We start from the raw sequence: 20,379 nt of genomic DNA on the forward strand, positions 1-20,379 counted from the left end.
TTAACATTAAGGGATTAGTTTTATTTCTTTGCTGGCCTACAGCGCATCAGGCCACCCACCACTGCCTGCTCATTATTTATATGCAGCATTTAAACACTCAGTTTAAGCCTCACAACCTGCAGTGGAAGATTTCCCAATGTATGAATAGTAAAGTGTCAAAGCAACAAACCTCCACTACAGGTGAAAGTCCTGCATTTAAAATCTTACCTCAGTAAAAATACAGACTTATGAGCAGTATCAAAAGAGGTATTAATAGTAAAAGTACTCATCAGGCAGCAGAATGATGCCTGATGAGTACTTTTACTATTAATACCTCTTGAGTCATTGTTAGACATCACTGTGTGAGCAGCATTTCAGTTGTTCAGGAGAAAACTGTTTTACTGTGACGCTCCAGAAATGTTTTGTGGACTATGAAACTTCACATGACCACCAGACACATTTTCTCACTTATTACGGTGTGCACGTACTAAAATCTGCATCAGACCAGGTGAGATGTGACACTGAGCAGATACTGCAAGAAATGACAAAAACCTGAGAGAACGAGGATCAAGACAGCCGACCCATTTCTGTTATCACAGCAGGCGAATAGGGTTTAGTGCACTAAGCATGTGACAGGTTAGAAAGTTAAACCAAAGAAGGAACAAACATGGCAGTAAACTTTTTCAGATCTTTATTCCGTGAACTTGTGGTGGGTTGAAACAATGACTCTCCTTGTGTTTGACTTGAATTAATGAAACCTGTGAGTGGGTGGAAACCAATCTCACATCAGACAGTCTGACAGGTGGGATTAATAACACAAGTCACTGTGTTCCCTGCAGGTGAGCCGGCTCCAGGGCTCCAGGTACTGAGCATGCCGACATGGCTCAGGTTGACACTTAATGGAAAGGAGCTGTTGTCTAATTTAGAAAGTATTAGTAGATGGTTTATTAACCGTTAAAGGTGCAGTATATAAGGATTTTAGATGAAAACATTTAAAACTTCATTAGAATTATTGACAGAATTGTGATGCACAAAAAAATTTATCCAGCGTTTTGTAGACACTTCTTTCACAATGTTAGCTCACGGGAAAAAGTCATTTTTGGGCCCCGGTGCATCACGTGACGATGTTATTAAACAGTTTGGCCACTACAGTAACTGGCTTCAGAGCCTGATTTCCGTCCTGGAGGCCTGGTGCTCGTCCTGGAGGCCTGGTGTCCGTCCTGGAGGCCTGGTGTCCGTGGATCTAACAACCGGAATCTTGGATACAGGCCAAAAAAACTCGACTTCTGGCACGGTAGATGGCTAACTTCTGGTTTAGCTCCCGACTAACTTGTATTTGAATAAAAAGATTTAATCATGCAGCTCTTCTAGACATTGCAAATTGTATTGGACCCAATGGCTCAAACTATGATAGTCCAACAAGTTATTTCCGGAGGCTTGTGACGCAAAAAAAAAAATTAACCACCGCTTCTTTCGCGATGTAGTGCGACGTTGTAATAACACCGTTTGGCCACTACGAAGACTGGCTTCAAAGCCTGGTGCTGTTCCTTGTGGCCCAGCTTGGTCCAAAGCTCCCAGTCCGGGCTGCTAACTGCATGGCTAACTGAGCTAACATGCTAATGGCAGCTACATTTAGCAGCAGTTAGTGATTCCCCTTGAATTCAACAGGTGGCGAATTCTTCCATGTTGCACCTTTAATAAAACCACTTTTCTGACTTTTATAATGTCCTCTTAGTAAAAACTGGCACCGCAGTGAGAAACTGGAGCTCATAAACTCATGTGCAGTTCTTGTGAGTGAGCCTCATGTCTCATGTTTACTCTCTGACTGGATTTGGGGCCACTATGTGCTGCTGCTGCTGCTGCCACCCAGCAGTGATTGATGGGGGCACATGACCCGGCTGCCCTGCCCGAGGACCCTCTCCAACAATCAGCCTCGTCCCCTCAGAGATATGATGCTCAGTCTTCTTCATGACCCTCACACTGAGATGATGTACAGCGTGTGTGTGTGTGTGTATGTGTGTGTGGCCTACTCCTCTGTCATTTATGTGCGGCGTATGGGAGCCAGGAGCTTCACACGCCTTGCGCACGACATGATCCTATTGGATGAGAAGGGGCAGGGGATATAGAGCAAGTGATGGGAGAGAGAGAGAGAGAGAGAGTGTGTGTGTGTGTGTGTGTGTGTGTGTGTGTGTGTGTGTGTGTGTGTGTGTGTGAGTGTGTGTGTGTGAGAGAGAGAGAGAGAGAGAGAGAGCAGTCCTCAGCCGCTCATGTCTCTCCAGCAGCAGACACACAATGCTCGTTAATAGGCTCCAGATGCCTTCACAGAAAACGCGCGTCAGCCGGCTGCTCTGACTGCCTCTCCTCTCCTGAGCCGGCACAGATGTGAATCCACCTTCCTGCCATCGACGCAAACAGAAGATTATGGGGTTGCGTGCGATTTCGGAACACGTGGGAAGCCTTTTTTGAAGAGGCTGGCGGCTGCGCGCCCGTCCTCCGTGTGATGGAGGAGCGCGCCGGCGGTGCTGCATCGGTGGAAATGAGTGAGAGGTGCGGAGGAGATAATCAATGAAGACACCGAGGGCTCCTGTGGACAAGGTCAGAGTCTAGCCTGGGATGAGATTATGTCAGTGCGCGGACGGCAAGGACGGACTTTTACGCTTCCTCTCGGGGGGGGACGAGGTCGCCCGGGGATGTCCCCCTGATGAAAAACCAAGAGTTTCTCTCCCTGTGTCGGATTGCAGAGGCAGCGAAGACCTCTCCGTCAGCATGATCGCGGCTCAGCTTTAATTTATTTATTTTTTTGAAGCTGCATGCCTTGGAGATAAAGTTTTCCCCCCCCTCTGATGAATCACCCGGCCGTCGGTCGGTCTAATCGCACGCAGTTTGGGTCGATTTGAAAAAGGGGAAAAAAAGCGGCTGGGGTTGAAAAATTCCGGCAGAGCAGCGACGGATACGCAGCAGCGGCGGCCAGCTGTGCCTCTCCTGGACGGTCACATCTGTCTGGTGTTGTCGTCGCTGTCCATGGTGCTGAACTCGTGCTCCAGGAATGGTGGAGACGCTGAGTATCGCAGTCATCGGCGCTCCCGGAGTGGGGAAAACTTCTATAATCCGCCAGTTCATCTATAACGACTTCTCGGAGGTGTACACGCCGACCAGGACCAGATATGTGTACAGACCCTCCGTCATACTGAACGGGAACATGTACGAGCTGAAGATTTTGGACGTCCCGCCAATCTCGTCCTTCCCGTCGAGCTCCAGTCAGGTATAACTGTCTCTGCGTGCAGGACCGATTTAACTTCACAGAGGAGGGTTGACTCCAGCTGGAGCAGACCTCACCTCACCTCACACCTCATCTCATCCATTTCATCTCCGCTTCATTTCCCCCCCACACACACACGCACGTGCCCCCCACCTGCTCACAGCCAATGGCATCCCTCAAAGACACCAGTTTTATTTATTCTCACATCACTATCAGATGTCTCTAGTCTACTAGTTGCTATGGAGACCCGACTGACTTAAAGCATCGCAGAGCTCCACTGGTGAGGAAGGACTGCCAGCTTGCATATTGTTGTTTATTAATCACAACATGTCCTCTGCAGCCTCCCGACAGGTAAATTCACCTGGTTAAACTCTCCCAGTTTTTAAAAATAGAGCAGGCTGCCCTTTTAGTGGAGGCCACAGGTCAGATGGCACACCTCGTTAGTCAGAGACACAGCTGATTGCAGGATCATTTTTAAAAAAAAAGAGAAGGTTTGTAGTAGTGTGGTCATTACTGGAGGATATTCAGGGTTTATCTCAAGCTTTCTGGTAGATTTTCATCTCGGGAAGTTTTTTGTCTTTGGAGGGGAGGCTCACATTAGTTCTCAATAATGCACATTAGAAGCATGACTAGATAATTTAATTGTTTCTCCGGCCTTGAAGAAATATCGCTTCTTTAAGTAATTTCAGCGATGAGAGACAATCCATCGGATTACAAAAAGATGGAGTCTAAAAAACAAATATTTTTCGCCTCAGTAGAAATGAGGGCAGCCTCCCACAAATATTCCTTCTTGTCTTTAAAGAGGTCACATTCTGCTTTTTGGGGTTTTTGCCTTTTCTTTATTGTGTTATGAAGCATTTTTTTGCATGTAAAGTTACTCCCTCCCACTGAAGACACTGCTGCACTGCCTGAAATGCCTGGAGCCTTTACTTCTGTAACTAATGTGCATCACTATGTAACAGCCGTTATGTAAATATATATATTTATTATATAATATATGCACTTCAGTCAGTCAGCAGACAGTTGCTACTGCTGTAGCAGCGTTATTTTAGATCACACTACCTTGCTTGACATGACCCGCCCTACTCTGCCTCTGATTGGCTACATCCTGCTCGTTAAGTGATGTGCAACTCTCACCAAAGATTGAACAGAGGCGAGATGTCTCACTCTGTAGCTAAAACAGAGCGTTGAAGACACAGTGTGAAACGAGATGCTGCAGCATTGAACCGTATGAGAAAAATAATGTGTTTTTTGAGAATTAAAGTATGTAAACTTATTCTACTAGGACCCGCAAATAAAAGTATGAACTTGAAAATTAGCATCATACGACCTCTTTAAACATTGTAATGCAAACAAAATGTTAAAGGTGCACTATGCAGTTGTGGGGAAGACACTTTAATCAGAGGAGAAACATCTTTATTGACTTTCTTGACTGAATAAACAAACTGTCCTACAAGAACAACACAACGTCATCCTGTTTGACCTTATTTCAGTCTGAGGACAGCTTGTTTATTCCTTATGGAACAACGACATTGACTTTGTGTTATAATCTAATCAATTTTGTCAATATTACCTTTCTGTGCTTGAGTTTATTTTCTAAAACTACACAGCGCCCCTTTAAAATGATAGTTAGTTCTGTTGCTGCTGTTCGTTACGAAAAACCACATGAAGGACTTTGCATTTCAAGTTGAACTTGTCCGTCAGAAGCATTTTTTCATGAGTAAATAGAGCATTGATTTCTATTTGTAATCTGCTGTTTTGTAGTCTGATAACATAATCGCAAGTTCGTGATTAGTTCGGCACAACTGAAAATTCAGTTGTTATCTACTCGCCCTCATGCTGATGGAAAGTCAGGTGACAGTTTGTTGTCCACAAAACATCTCAGCAGCTTCTGAGCAAAACAGTGCTGCAGCTCCTTAACAACTGAAGTAGATGGGGACTTGTTTTGTTTTTCTTGCCCCAGTGTTTTTATTTAACTTTTAGCATCATGTAGCACTCCTTCTTAATGGGATGCCCCATAACATCTGTCTTATCCTCTGAGTAGAGCTCGGTCTGTGAATGGACTTTCATAGCAGTGCAATATATTTTTTGGCAGAAAGCAAGATGAGCTCTATAAATACTTAAACTGTGTTTCTCTGGTTAATGGCCCAACAGGAAAGGCTTAGGGTCTAGTAAGATTTGTCTTGAAATGATCCTCTCGATCAAATCAATGTTATTTATATATCACAATCACATTGCCTCAGTGGGCTTTACAATCTGTACAGTGAACAACATCCTCTGTCCTCAGACCCTCGATTCAGGTGAGGAAAACTTGCCATATTGAGAAAAAAATGTATTAAATAAAATCCCCCAAGTTGAACTCTGCGTTGCTAAATACAGTGAAACAATGTCCCTGTAGTCTCCATACATTTTGTGCATATGTCTGGTATGTTTTCATCGTATCGATTTAAATCCACCAGTGTCACATTAACCATTTATACTGTATTAGTTCAAGACGTGTATCTATTGACATTTTATGAGCATTACCACATGCTACCTTCCAATCCCTCATCTGATATTTCAATTTGCAAGTTTTCTTTCCAGGCGTTCAACCTGCGGGACTTGTTTTAAAAAAGAAAAACATGAACTGGCTCCTTACAACTCGTCCAGAAGTCTCCAGAAGCCCCTGAGATCCCACATTGATTTGAGAAGACTTACAACCTTTTTAAAGATGAAGTCTTCACTGTAGCTGCTCGGCTAAAAGCACCTCGTCTGAGGTAGGTGCACAAGCCTGTCAAGGGTTGTAAATAACGTCTTTCCAAATCAATCTGGGATCTAGGGGCTTCTGGAGACTTGATTTATGCCGGGCGAGCTGTATGGAGACGTCTTATTTACTTTTTCCCATCTACTTCAGCTGTTCAGGAGAGCACCGCACACTGGTGTTGTTGTGGAGCTCCAGAAATGTTTTGTGGACTATGAAACTCTCCATCAGCCTCAGAATAAATAACTGAATTTTCATTTTTGGGTGAACTTATCCTTTAAAGTACAGGCAACGCTGAATATGATTATGAGGCATGAACAGTGTGAAACAGAGGGAGTCTGATAGCAGAAGACTTTAGAAGATCTCCTCTTGATTTGAGTAACTAGAGCGGCTGAACCCTCACATTACCTCCAGCTGACCTGATACGTTTGACACAGTGTGACGACCGAGGGTTTTGTCCCCGTTCACAGCCGGAGAGGAGGGACACTTAAAGCGACCAGAACCTGTTTCAGTACGAGCCTGCGAGTGAGAGATTTGGTGTGAAAGTGTGAAAGAGCCGTGGCCCACTCCAGGCCTCTGTTGCCTCGAGTTGTGTCCGCTGCAGAGAGGCTTTGACGCCATCAAGGATGAACTCTCCAAGGTCACCACACCTGACTCCTGCCGCCGCTGCACATTTCCCCTCCTTTCGCTTCCCTTCAGTGTCACGCGTATAGCCCTCCCAAGAACAGCTGTGGTTATCTGCACAGACGAGGTGCCGGTGAGAAAATGAGATCGGGCCAAGGAGGACGGAGAGAGAGAGAGAGGGACAAAAAAAGAAACCCAGCTTGAACGTGAGGCCTTTGCTGTGCGCTCAGAAGACTCGGCGATGACGTGGAAAACATCTGACAGGCCGGGCTTGAGAGGCCAGAGCGATCATCCTGTCAGAATTACATGTAGCTGTTCTGCTAGATTAAACATTTTGTTTGAGTGTTAAGAGGTCTGCAGAGCGCTGCTTTGTTTCCTGGCCCATAGAGACCCCTCGGTAAAAGACTGATCGAGTTTCTTCTCCTCTATCTGCTAAACGGTGTTTAACCCCCATTAGGGAAGGAGTTGGTAGGTGTGAGCAGAAAGCAGGAATAAGACGGCGATGAGTCTCATGAGTGTGGAGGAGTGTGATGGTGTGTGTCACATGAGGAAAAAAAAAAAAGGTTTTAAGCGCACGCACAGCTTGATATCATGTCGGATCACACAGCGTGAACATTTCATGCTCATTTCAGAGCGTGGAGCGGTCTGTTCGGCAGGCTCTTTGTGGAAGGTATACAGGCGGAGGAAACCATTAGCCGAGCGCTGCCACAACATTTCTATCAGACAGATTTATGGTCGCTCGTTGGCTGAGGAATGACCCCGCGAGGGCCCCGCTGTACTTTTTCTTTCCCCCGCTCCCTGTCATGTCCTGCCTGTTCAGAGGCACCGCTCTCCCTCTCGCTTTATGTCTGCTGACGTCCTCCATTCTCTGAGAGACGGGGAGACATTTTTTGACTCTGTATTTCACCCCCGTGGGCACAGAGACGTAGCCCCGGGGGGGGGGGGGGGGTCAGAGGAAGTGGACACAATGTGAAACCTGATTGAAATTTACTTGCAGTACACTGGCAGATTGAATTAAAGCACGGCTCCCTGCTGGAACACAGCCGGGGAAATAAAAAAAATAAAAAACGAGCAGCGGAGGAGACAGAGGGAATTTGCTGCAGTCAATTAGAAAAGGTTGCACGCAGTCTAATGGACACCGAGGAAGTAAAGGGTTACCAAATGAGCTTTTGTAAATGTTCTCAGAAAATTTGTGATGAATAAGCTGCAGAACGGAGTGAGTCAGTACGCCTCCATGCTTACGCAGCGTGGCAATATCTCATCAGTTCAGATTATGTTTGAGAGGAGAACTGTAATGTTCTGGCAGGATACTTGTGACCCCATTTTAACCACGTAGACAGACATTTTTATCCTCTCCCGTGCCGGAGACTGGACCAAGATTTCTACTATCTTACTGCGATGGCGTAATGATTTGTTTGCTTTGCGTTGTGTCTGTTGCTGATAGCATTACATTTAGAGAGCATCTGTTACAGAGTGTCAATAGGATGTGGTGACAGATGGATTTAAGCCTGACAGCGGATTCAGAAATGATTTTTCTTGTTCGTTTCTTCTTGTTCTCTCTCTTTTTTTTTTTTTTTTCTTTTTTTTTTGTTCTTGCCATCATGTATCTCCATGACTTCCTCCCACACAAAATGCTCCGCTCTCCCTCTCCTGCTCTTTCTGGACATTTTTCTCAGTTATCGCTGTCGATACTGTGTCTGATAACAAGGTGGAAATTATTGCTTTTCCATGTCACACATTGTGATATTCTGACTCTCGCAGACGCTGTAGAAATGGGATGTGTGAGCCTGTAAAGAGGCGCACAAACCAGCTGTTAGTGTCAACAAATACATACAAATTAGACAACTTACAGTTAATAAAATGAACTACGAAAACTGGCTTCAGAGCCTGGCGCTGGTCTTGGAGGCCTTGGTTGGACATCCATGAATGTATAATCGACGTGGACGCTAGCCCCAGTGGCCACTTGTGGTATTGCAGCAGCCCAAAAATAATTCTCTCTATAGAGCACAATTTCCCTTGAGCTTAGAAAGCGATTTTAAAAATCTGTGACGTCACAACCAGGAAGCAAACCCGAAAAAAACAGAAACTAGAAAAAATCGTATCCATCTTCTCGCCGATCACTCGACTAGAAGGTGAATAGTCTCGAGCTGTTTCTTTAAAAGCTTCTCAACTTGTGTTTGAAAATCATCAGCGCATCAGACGTCCTCATATTAATTAAAACAAAGTGCAATAAAACCTACAGATATTAATGGCTGCCTGGTATAGGTCACCCGATGAGTAATGGCGTTTCATCCTCAGGGGACGTAATAGATTTGAATTGTAAGTCCACTGGCGTGGCCTCTGTGTGATGTATCTCTAATTGCTCGGCCCCCCTTCCCCCTCCAGGTTACGCCGGCCTCCCTCCTGCGCTCCAGTATTGATCCATCACAACCGCTCATATCAGATCACACCAGGGGACACGGCGACGACGCTTCTGTCACAGCCTTCTCCAAAACTGACCGCGGCCTGCCACGGTTGTCAGGGAGACATGTTGTGTTTGGCTCTCGGGGAGCGAAAAAGGCTGAGATGCTCTTTTTGTTAAGAAGAGCGACTGGAGGATACAGACAGTGGCACCACACTTCACATTCAGGCTCCCACGAGCACACTCTCACATCCTGCAGGCAGCGCACACACAAATAAACGTGCCCACACATGCATTTGAGATGTTCATCAGCCGCGGTCCTGTTCCTCCTTTCCCTTATTTTTGCCTCTTGTTTGTGTTTTGGAGGAGCAGTGTGCTGTTTTGTTGTTGCCGTTTGAAGCCCCTCCTCCACATTTTTTAAAAACAGGACTTGGATGACAAAGAGATATGAGATGAGAACACGAGCTGCTATTTTTAGCCCCACAGGGATAAGAGGCTGCAACTGAAGCCAATGTGAGCATCTCCCGTCGTCAATAGCCTCAGTTATCAGAAAAGACTTAGCTGCAATGATTGTCAGAACGGGGGATTTGTGTTTTTCTTACCTCTGGAAAAAAAATAGGTGAATGTTTTGTTTGGATTTCGGCTGTGCCGGACATTTCACAACAGAAGTGACAGATAGAAATGGCACCTCCTGTGACATGTTTTTCCCCTGCTCTCTGAAAGCTGATTCAACCTGGAGAGAGACAGACAAAATAAACACATTCATGCCAGTTTTCACAACACAGCGCCCCCTCCTTACTCCCTCTCTGCTTTCTCGTTTCACTTTTAATGGCAGCGATCTTCGTGCCACGTCTGTCTTCGTGCCTGATCGGCCTCATTATCTCACCACTGATGTGCGAGGCTGTTTTTCCCTCCTCGCACTCACCTAGACGAGCGAACGCCCCTCTTCCAAATCGAATGAAGGCAAACGATTCCTCGCTGACACAGATGTGTTAACGTTATCGTGATTAGAAGTTACACTAATCATCGCCTGCTCCCTTAGTCATAAATTATCAGCTGATCTGATTTGCACAGACTGCCTGTAAGGTGTATTGATCTGAAAAAAAGCATATTTTCTGCGTCCTTGGGCGAAGTATAATTAGATTTCTCCTATTTTAAGTTGCACAAGCTGTTGCAGGAGGTGGAAGAAACAATATAAACGCCACATGGGAAGATGATGATTTCCATCATATCAGTCATCGCCTCAAAACACTGCTACAGACAAGGGTCATATTGGCTCCGTGCTAATTAGAGGCAGAAAAATGAAAGGAGGTCTGATAATCAGCACTTTGATATCTGAGTTTTCAAAGCAACGAGCACACGTCGCTGCCAAATCGTCTGTGCCCGAGGTGCAGGTGCATCAGGCAAAGCAACCAAAGCCAAATTACTAACCACGTCAGGCGGCACGGCTTTGAAATTCACAACGACAGATGAAAAAGTGAACAGCTTTCAGTGGTGGACGTATATTTGTGTCTCAGTTTTAGACACAAACACACTGGCACAGTGCTAACTTAGAGTCTGAGGAAAGATAAACATTTTAAGGGAATGTGTTTTAGATGAGCGGCTTCCTGGAGTCCTCGCTGGTTGCTTGGCAACTTCGCAGGGACTACAGGTCACCGCATCCGGCCGAGAAATAGGCTGCGTCCGAACTTTCATACTAATGTGCTACTTAGTGCGCTAAAACAGTGTGTGTGGTTATTTTTGCTAGTGGATACAATTATCCCACAATGCAATGCAGTACTGACAACAGCGACCACATAGATGATGGCAGACAGCGACCAGTGTTTGTTTACAGTGCATCGTACTGGCTCACATACATTTTATTGTCTTTCTTCACAATGTTATTCCAAAGATGAGGATATACTTTGATAGACGTCATTGGATGCTTCAGATCTCATCAATTAAAACACTTCTACTAACTTTAGGTTGGAGAATTAATTAATGCCTAATTTAGCTGTTGGGCCACAGACTGCAGCAAATGACAGCTTGAGTTTACCTCAAATTAGCAGTAAGTCTGAGATGTGGCAGATGTGCACATATCAAAGATGATAGCAGGACATAAAATAAGCACAGCAGAACCCTCAGATAGGTCGAACCTCCGTGTTTTACCACTGACAGGGCTGAAAATTACAACAGAAGTAAATTAGAGACCATCTTGCGACGAGATCACACCAGCTGCGACGCCCATTACACGAGTGCTCAGCGCTCATGGGTCGGCTCACAGCCTTCAGTTTATCTCAACTGCACACGTATAAAGTTTCATGAGTGTGTCTTGCACGCTGCACATCTGTCCACAGACAAACACCTGGAAAAGTTGGTCACATGTTGATGACTCACAGAGACTCGGAAAGCAAAACATTACCTATGACAGAGCCAGGCTAGCTCTTCCCCCCTGCTTCCAGTCTTTATGCTAAGCTAACCAGCTGTTGGCTCCAGCCCTCCTCTTTACTCTTTGGTTTTGAGTACAGAATCCTGCTAAATTATAAAGAATACAACAGAGTAGGATTGGCTTAACCTGCACACAGTCCCTGACAGTCTCCGAGAGGCTGCAGACCCTTCATTAGCAGTGTTTGTGCACCCCAGAGGTTATGTTGACACCCTGTCTGCTCATCCCTTGATCCACCCCTGCCTTCTTTTTCATCTCTTCGACATTCTCCCCGGGCCGCGTTTGTTTCCAATTTCCCTCCCTTCAGCAGATCTTTTTCTTCCCGTCCCCTTAAGTTCCTCTATTTTCCCGTCTCTCTTTCATTTGACCAAATGCTTATAAATTCATCGCATGCTGTTAGAGGCGGCGGAGGTGGCGGTGGGCGGTGGGTGGCGGCGGTGGGTTGGTGAGAGCTCTGGGAAACACAGCGTGACTAGAAGAATGGGTCAGTGTGCATCTATTGAAGCAACTGTTCCCCAGTAAGGTGCAAACGAACCCACTTGTGCCACGTGTTTTTATTCATCACCATCAAACAAACGATGCTGTTCGCCCCGCTGCATGTGCACGGCATCACAAAACTGAGCCACGCTGCAACAGAAGTTGGAACGGTGTTTGTTCCTCGCTCTCCTCCTGACAGAAGGCCCCGTTTGCGTTTCTCTGATAAGCTGTAACCTCTGTCATTGTCCTTGAACACGTGTAGCTAGGACACCGTGCAGTGCTTACCGCTGAGCAGTCACCATGTTTTATGACTTCCTTCCCAGGCTGTGAGACTCACAGAGCCCGGCCTTCTCCAGGACTTCATTGACTCTGCACTTTTTTTTCCACAGAGGCCGAGCAGCAGGGCAAGACCAACTTTGACTTTGAGCCAAGGAGCTTCGGTATAATTACAGAAACACATGCCACATGCTGTTCATCTAGCCGCTTTCTGCTATTACTGTAGGTACATTATATGCTGGCAGATCTATGAGGCTGTCAGGCACAGCGGTGCTTTGGGCTTAATGGTTATATCAGCATATCGTCCCCCGTTGTGTCAAAGAAAATAGACTCGACGCGAGCAGGATTATGTCTGGCATGCAATGTTCACCATGCTTAATAGCACGGTGGCATGTATGCTAATCAGAACTAAATGTAAAGAACAGCTACGAGTTTTGCTCGTTTTTAGTCGTAGAAATAGAAACTCTGACCTGATGGTGGCGCTACATGAAACGTCAGAGGATCAGCGAGTAGCGTCGTCACGATACTGGAATGTCTAACTTTGGTACAACACCTCAGAAATATCAATATTCGATACCAAGCTCGATACAACGAAAAACTTAAACAAAAGCACCAATACACAGCACCAATACTGTGGAAAGATATTCAGTATTTATTGTTATTGAGATATTTTTGACAACAGTAGAGCAAAGTCAAGTCAAGAGAACTGGTTCTAGAGGGGGAGATGAATGTGTATCATAGTCGTATCAGTCAGTAGTTGTCAGCACACATTTCACTCTGATCCACAAATATCAACCTCACGGTGACACTGGAGGGAAAGTCAGGAGCTCCTCAAAGTCAGCAGGATTCATTGTACAAAAAAGTTAGTGCCAATCCATGAGATATTTCACACAGCTTGAGGATCACCAGATATTTCATTCTGGACTGTAGTAGTGGACCGACTGATTGACTGACCAGTGTGGAGCTGAAGCTAAAACGTCTGATTGTTCATTTTTAACACCCTGACCCCACAAGAAATACTATAGTAAAGCTACAGGCAACAGTGTGTCTTCGATCATCCTCCTGCTTTTCTGTTTCTACATATTTCTGCTTATAACTTTGATCATGAAGGCTACAATATTGTTTATAATTGAGAGTATTACAGATTGGACATTAAACTGACAGAACGGCGGGACTGAGAGGAAAAGAGGTGATTAAAACTGTTTGCTCCTTCAGCACCGCTGACATCACCATGGATTTATTGACACATTCAGAGCCCGGGTCGGATCCATAGATTCAATCGCTATTCTATCAAACCTCAGTCAGAATAAAGGTCCAGTGAGTCCGGCAGACTGGACTAACATATTCAGCTAAACAACCCCTCTGGCCCTGCGTTCTCTCTGCTATTAGGAGACGGCAGGTTAACAAGCGGGGTGCATTTGGGTCATTTAACAAGAGGTATGACATTCACCCCGTGTGCCCCCTCAAACTGCCTCCTGGCCATACTGAGTATCTACTTTTTTGTGTTTCTCTCTGTGTGTCTGTCCTTTAGGAGTGGCTGGATTTGCGCTGCAGAGGCGTCCGCAATGCAAACGCCTACATCCTGGTGTACGACATCTGCTGCGTGGAGAGCTTCGAATACGTCAAGATGATCAGACAGCAGATAGTGGAGCACAGGTACGGGTCGACCGCCGGTTAGGGAACGCACAGCCGCTGACATTCAGCTTGTTAACTCTCACTTGTGGTTTTTCTGACGACATCGCCGCGTCACCTGCCTGGAGACAGTGTGGCAATTTCACAGCAAAGCTGTACAATTACACATTTGTCACCGTGTGACAGTGACAGATTGTCTGCCGCTGGTGATATCTTTTAATTCAGGACACTCCGCCCTGCATCCTGACAGTTTTAGAAATGACATTTGATTCTGCCGTTGCTGCTTGAGAGCCAGCGAACATGTCACCAGTGATTTAAAGGCGACCTATCATGCTTCCCCCCTCTTTCCTTCAGTGTCATGCAGGTTCATGTGCATGTGGAAGGACTGAAAGTTAAAAAGGTCAAACCTCTCTCCTACAGAAAACCCTGCTCCTGAAATGCCTCTTCAGTAGTCCCGCCCTTTATTCTGTGACTTTGTGACATCACACCACGTCACCATGGCACACATTTGCATAATTTATGCCTAGCAGCTAGTTTGGCATGTAAGAATCGATTTTAACACCGCTGCTGTGTTGTTGTTAGCGGTGCTGGCTCAGGCTTGTGTGAGCTGACCAATCAGAGGAGACTAGGTATTCAGGAGGAGGGGCTAAAGAGACAGGAGCTTAAACAGAGCGTTTCAGACAGAGGGGGAACACAGTGCTGCAGAACTGGACAGTAAAAGAAAATCAATGTGTTTTTTTAGCGCTAAAGCCTGTAAACCTATTCTAGTAGTAACTGGAAATAAAATCCTGAACCGGTAAATGAGCATAATATGTCTCCTTTAAAGCCTAACCAGACCAAGGACAGAGTAGAGCAGCACAGTACAGGAGGGAAGGCGAAGATATGTTCAAGGTCTCTATGCCGGGAGAACCAATACAAGAGCCACAAAGGACTCGACACTTGAGTGAAAACAGACCGAAGAAAAGGCATCACCTGCTCCGTCACCCTTGCAGTCGGCACCACCTGCATTTATTTACATACTGAAAGGTGCAACGAGTGGCCTTGTTTGTTCTGCTATGTCCAAACCACCACTGCGCCGATAATCTTCACCCTTCCCCTGCTGTTCCAAATGTGTTATCATGAACATTTATGGCCCATGACAGAAAACCATTACCACCAGCAGCTGGGGGAGGAGACGCAGGGTGAACGCAAGAGAAATGGAAAACAGGAGAAATGTGTAATCATCGGGAAAAAACGATCTGAGGTCAGACGGGAGGAGGGAAGGAAAAGAGCGGGGAAAGGGAAAGATACTGTATGTTAACTGAAGTCATGAATAATGGAGGCTGTTAAAGCACAAGGTGGCTTCTTTTCTTTTTTACTGATTTATAATATTTGCTTAAAATGCTGACAAAAGCCATTCAAAACCAGAATAACCTTATTCTTTCTACTCTATTCTTTATTAGCCCTCGAGCATGAAGCCCATGACGAGGTCCATCCATCCTTTATAGTTTCACAAAAGACACATACGGTACATCTTGTTCTGCTGAAGTACACAAGCCGGAGCAGAAATGCGAGTAGATATTTTTAAGGCTGTTATGTGAGCACAACCTGTGAAGAGGAGAAAAGTGAGATGATTCCTGCGATGTTGTTTTTTTTTTTTTCAGCCCTACATCTTTAAGGACTTCGCCTCGGGGCTCGAAAAAACTGTACCGTTCCTACATTTCTCTCCGTGTCTTCCTCTGTTATCTGTCCATCTGTCAAGGCAGACGCGCAAATATGCATAAAGCATGCGAGTCCTTGTCAGGAGACGAGGCATGATGTAACAGAAAAGAAAAGGTTCATTCATTGTAAGAGGGAGAGATAAATTGTTAACGCAGCAGCTTTACTAAATGTATGCGTCAGCTGACATTGAGCTCTGTGCTTACGGCTCCTTCAAGTTTCATAATGAAGCAGATTTAATAGTCCTCATTGAATTCAGCTTGACCTTCTTTCGCTTTCAGAACGTTATTTTCCTTCATGAAAAACAATAATTAAAGCTTTCAGCTCCACCGACTTTGGCAGCCAATCAAACGGAAAGCCTACAAAGTAAATATTAATCTCATTGTTAGAAATCCGATTTTATATAATCAGCCTTCTTTCCATCAAAGTATTTGCTCTACAGTTTAATCCAGGATTTACTCTTGTAACTAATTTTCCCCACATCGTTTTTTTTTTAAGTGGAGCGCCAGATTGGATTTCCAAGTCGCCACCAATGAGGTGTTGCTGGAAACGGTCGGACCTGATGACGTCCTCCTGGATGTGTTTTTCTCATTAACACTGCGGGATTACAAACACAAGTCCTGAATCTCTAATTAATGCCTACCTCTGGCTTGCCGTACAGTTTCACACTTACAATAATGCTGTAAACCAGTCGCTGCAGCGTGTGGTGGGAGGCCCCTTGAGCCTGTGAGCTGTAATCCTCCAGTCCGCCCCCACACACCTCAGAAAGGAGGAAAAACTGCACACAGACATCTTGCATACGCCCAGGCAACCACTGTGACAAACACCGAGATGATAACTGTGCTTTTTGAAATGAACCTTTTTTCTCTTTTTTTCTCTTCCCTGCAGGGAAGGCAGCAGCAGCGAGGTGCCAATCCTGGTGGTGGGCAACAAGAGAGATCTGCAGCGCCAGCGCTTCATGCCTCGCAGGGCCGTGTCAGTCCTGGTGAAGAAGACGTGGAAGTGCGGTTATGTGGAGTGCTCTGCCAAGTTTAACTGGCACGTCGTCCTGCTCTTCAAAGAGCTGCTGGGCATCGCCGTGGCACGCGGCATGCGCCAGAATCACACCTCAATCCGTCTGCAGGGGGCGCTACAGAGGAATCGCTGCACCATCATGTGACCCAGAGAGCTCCCTCCACCCCTCTCACCTCAGGAGCAGAGCGGCAGTGGAGAAAAAGGACTTTTTATCTAAATGGCTGGAAAATATACCCCGTGGCCTCCTGCTTTACTGAGCTGATTTTTCATAATGAGGTTTATTAGACTCTTTGCGCTGTAAAAGACACTAAAAACGTTCACACAAGGTCATCCAACCACTTCCTAGTCCAATTCTACCAAATGTTGAGATGCAAGGAGGGAGGTAGACGAAGAGAAAAGCAGGTGTAAACACAATGAGCATAGCACAGTTATTTTTTTCCTCGCATCTACTAGACAGGTACACGTCTGAGGCTGTGCTGCCCAAACGACACAGCGGCGGGTCTTACCGAGGGTTTGTTTCGAGGCTGTAGCCGGGCCTGACGGGATGGAAGCCGTGATTGTGAGACTCTGAAATGGAGAGGCAGCAATATCATCGAGTCTTCCTTTTGAATTTGTCATATTCAGTAAGACACTCATATCAGACACATTTGGGTTTCTTAGAGGGTTTTGCAGTTAACGGTTTACTAGAACGACAGAATAACAACGAGCAAAAAACAAACAGCTAACGCTTTACTTCTGGGGAGGTTTTCTCGAAATGTACAGATAGATAGTGTTTGATTTTAGATCCCGAGGAGTAGCCTGCCTTTTTTTTTTTCAGTCCCTGTCCCTGTTTCGAACTCGGCCTACGGTGAGAGCTGTTTGTTCAGACAAAGGGTGTTTTAAGGTTGTCTTGCAGCAGAAAATACTGCAGTCCTTATCGTGATGTACTGTAGGGCTTTAATCTGCTCCCTCCCCTCACTCAGTGTCTGTTTCTGATGAATACATTAAATCCAGGGAACTGGGGACCTGCAGGAGGCTGCAGAGCCTGAAACGAGAACCTGTGCATGCAACGTGGATGTGTGTGTGTGTGTGTGTGTGTGTGTGTGTGTGTGTGTGTGTGTGTGTGTGTGTGAGAGAGAGAGAGAGTGAGGCAGAGGGAGCAAGAGAGAGGCAGGTTTGATAGCTGACATTCAGACACGCAAAGGACACCCACAAAAAGATAAGAGACAGATGTTGAAGCTTTGGATTAGGAAGGAGCAATAAAATCCCACAGGGGCGTCCTGACTGACTGTACGTGCCACCACATTGTATCAAAAATAGATTTAATCTACTCTCGCTCAGATATCCTGCAGAAATAATGACGCAGACCTCGACGACTTCCACAAAACACCCCATGAGTGCATCACAGACACACAGGGAATCTTAATAAAGCTTTCATATCAGTATCTCAGTAGTATCTAATTGGTAATGTTGTGAGATTAACAGTTGCTTTTTTCATTTGATTAGGCCTAGCTCGGTAGTTTGTGAATTTGGCAGACCTACTGTATATAAGAGTGATTCATAGAGTTATTGACTTGCATGCTTTTGTTGGTAGAGCCAACGGGTCAGGGTTTAATTGCACTGATGTTTAAATTTGATATCGTGTTTAATTTTTTGTATTACATGTTTTTTTTCTGAGCAGCTGAGTGGAGTGAATGTGGTCGTTTTTCACTGGCATGTAAAGAGCACAAGCTCACGATTCCCTCCGAGATGTAGTGTTGAACCCCTTCGATCAGGGCAGATGGCTGTGTGTAGATCCTTTTATTTGTTTTTGTTTTGTTTTCTAGGAGAAAAAAAAAAAGAAATATGTAGCAGAGATACACTAGAAAGCAACTGTGTGTAGCATGAGTTCTCATCAGTCTGTCTGCTGCGCGTTTCCAAATAAAAAGGGCTACAGTTTTTTATCAGAAACATTACTTACGTATTTATTTTTACTGTGTTAGTACTGTGAGTAATTTTTGGTTTTATTTTGACACATGATGAATTATTAAATGCATTTGAGAACAGCAACCCTCCCTCTGGTCACTTTTCAGTCCTGTGCAATAATCTGTAAACACCGCGTGAAGATCATTTTGACAACATTGCCATCTTGTGGTAAAGAGATGTTATCAGGAGACAAATCAGAGGCTGACAACAGATCAGGCGTCACAAACTAAACCCCCTCCAGGTATTTAACGTAGGATTTGATCGTATTAAACAAAGCTAGAGCATCCTCTGGGGATCTCCCTAATATCATAATGACCTACTTTTACTTGAGTTAGCGCTGTGATATTGAAAATAGCCTGTATATTAACAAATTCATACATTAATTGAGTCATTAGACAGTAATTTTCCATGATACTTCATTGCATCTAACCCTAACCTTCTCAAAAAATATCACCGTTTCACAGAATCAAGGTATATGGTATTATTTATCATTATTATTATTATTATTATTATTATTATTATTATTATTATCAGTTACAATGACAGTTGAAATGGAAGATTTTCCTTTTTTAATTGCCGTTAATATTCAGGCAGAATTGTAATGATCTTACACAGACCCAAAATTTGTTGTGGCTGTAGTCAGGTTTCTTATTCATTGAGTTGGTTGTAAACAGAGATGAACGTGTCCGAGGGCAGATACTCCACTTTACTGTTGAAGGGGACAATAAACAGAAAACAAGAAAAACGAGAAATTCCTGAAGGTGCCACCAAAAGTACTGTCATACTCAATGTATGCAGAGGAAAACCTGATGACCAGGCCTACAATTAAACTATACTGTATAATGAAAGATAAGTAACTTCAGGGTTGCACCAGCATGTTTAAAGTACCAATATTTTGGCTTTCAGCTGGATTCAACTGTGAAGTAACAGGCAGAACCAAAAGCAGTCATACCTGTACATGTGTTTTAGTTATTAAGATAAATAATAATGTCAGACACATTTCACACACGTTTCAGTCCAGTCGCTAGGATAAAATTATCTGCACGTCATAGGGTACACAACATTTGTAAACCTGACACCCCTGAATATTTTTAGGACAACACGGGACATTTTCTAGCCGTGTTGGTGGTGACAAAACCAGGTGTTTTTAACGAGACCTCAGGACATCACAGGGGTGTTTGCGGCGACTGAGACAGGGGGCTATTTCAAGCAAAACACTGTGATTTTCTAACCAAACCAAACATTTCCGTGCTCAGACCTAACCCTTTGTGACAAGAGAAAAATAGCACTTTTCTCTAAAAGTTAACATTTGCAAAATATCTACCCACTATGGTCCGCCAGCACCACCAGAACCACAGACAGAACCACTGTGAGGCATACGGAGGGGGAGACAAATCTTTAGAAACTTAAAAACACATTGTTCTTTAATTTGCAGTGTTTTCATTGCATTGAAACATGCTTATGTTTCCATTGACAAAGGTTATTGATTACCTCACCGACAGACACCAATTCATCAGCATCCATACCTGCAAATCCCCCTCTGCTCCCCTCCGCCGAGGTGTTCCCCAAGGCTCAGTTCTCGGCCCCCTCCTCTTCATCCTGTACATCCCTGGTCACATAATCAGCCATCATGGACTTCAGTTCCACTGACATGACATCCATCTCTACATCTCCACCAAAGAAATCACCACTGCCACTCACTCAACCGTGACAGACTGCAATCCCCGCTTCAAAACAACTTCCTCAAACTGAACTGTGATGAATCAGAATCATCATTATTGGACATAAAACTCACACAAAATCCACCCACAACTTCTCCTTCACCACTGAAGCCTCTGCTGCACTCCCCTCCCCTCACAACTGAAACCCAGGTGTCATATTTGCCTGCCTCCGTCCATCACTCTCCTTCA

At 44.9% G+C, this 20,379-nt stretch overlaps 1 protein-coding gene across 1 annotated transcript; it reads left to right on the plus strand.

Moving 5' to 3' along the window:
* Positions 1 to 2,218: 2,218 nt before the first annotated feature.
* rasl10a (RAS-like, family 10, member A) lies at positions 2,219 to 18,549 on the plus strand. The gene is made up of 3 exons (XM_084360042.1): positions 2,219 to 3,241; positions 13,713 to 13,837; positions 16,400 to 18,549. Exons 1-3 carry the CDS (start codon positions 3,026 to 3,028, stop codon positions 16,668 to 16,670), a joined length of 612 nt encoding a protein of 203 aa, XP_084216168.1. The 5' UTR covers positions 2,219 to 3,025; the 3' UTR covers positions 16,671 to 18,549.
* Positions 18,550 to 20,379: the final 1,830 nt, after the last annotated feature.

Source organism: Pagrus pagrus, assembly GCF_965226575.1.
Source record: "Pagrus pagrus genome assembly, chromosome: 8".
In the NCBI taxonomy this organism is placed as follows: domain Eukaryota; kingdom Metazoa; phylum Chordata; class Actinopteri; order Spariformes; family Sparidae; genus Pagrus; species Pagrus pagrus.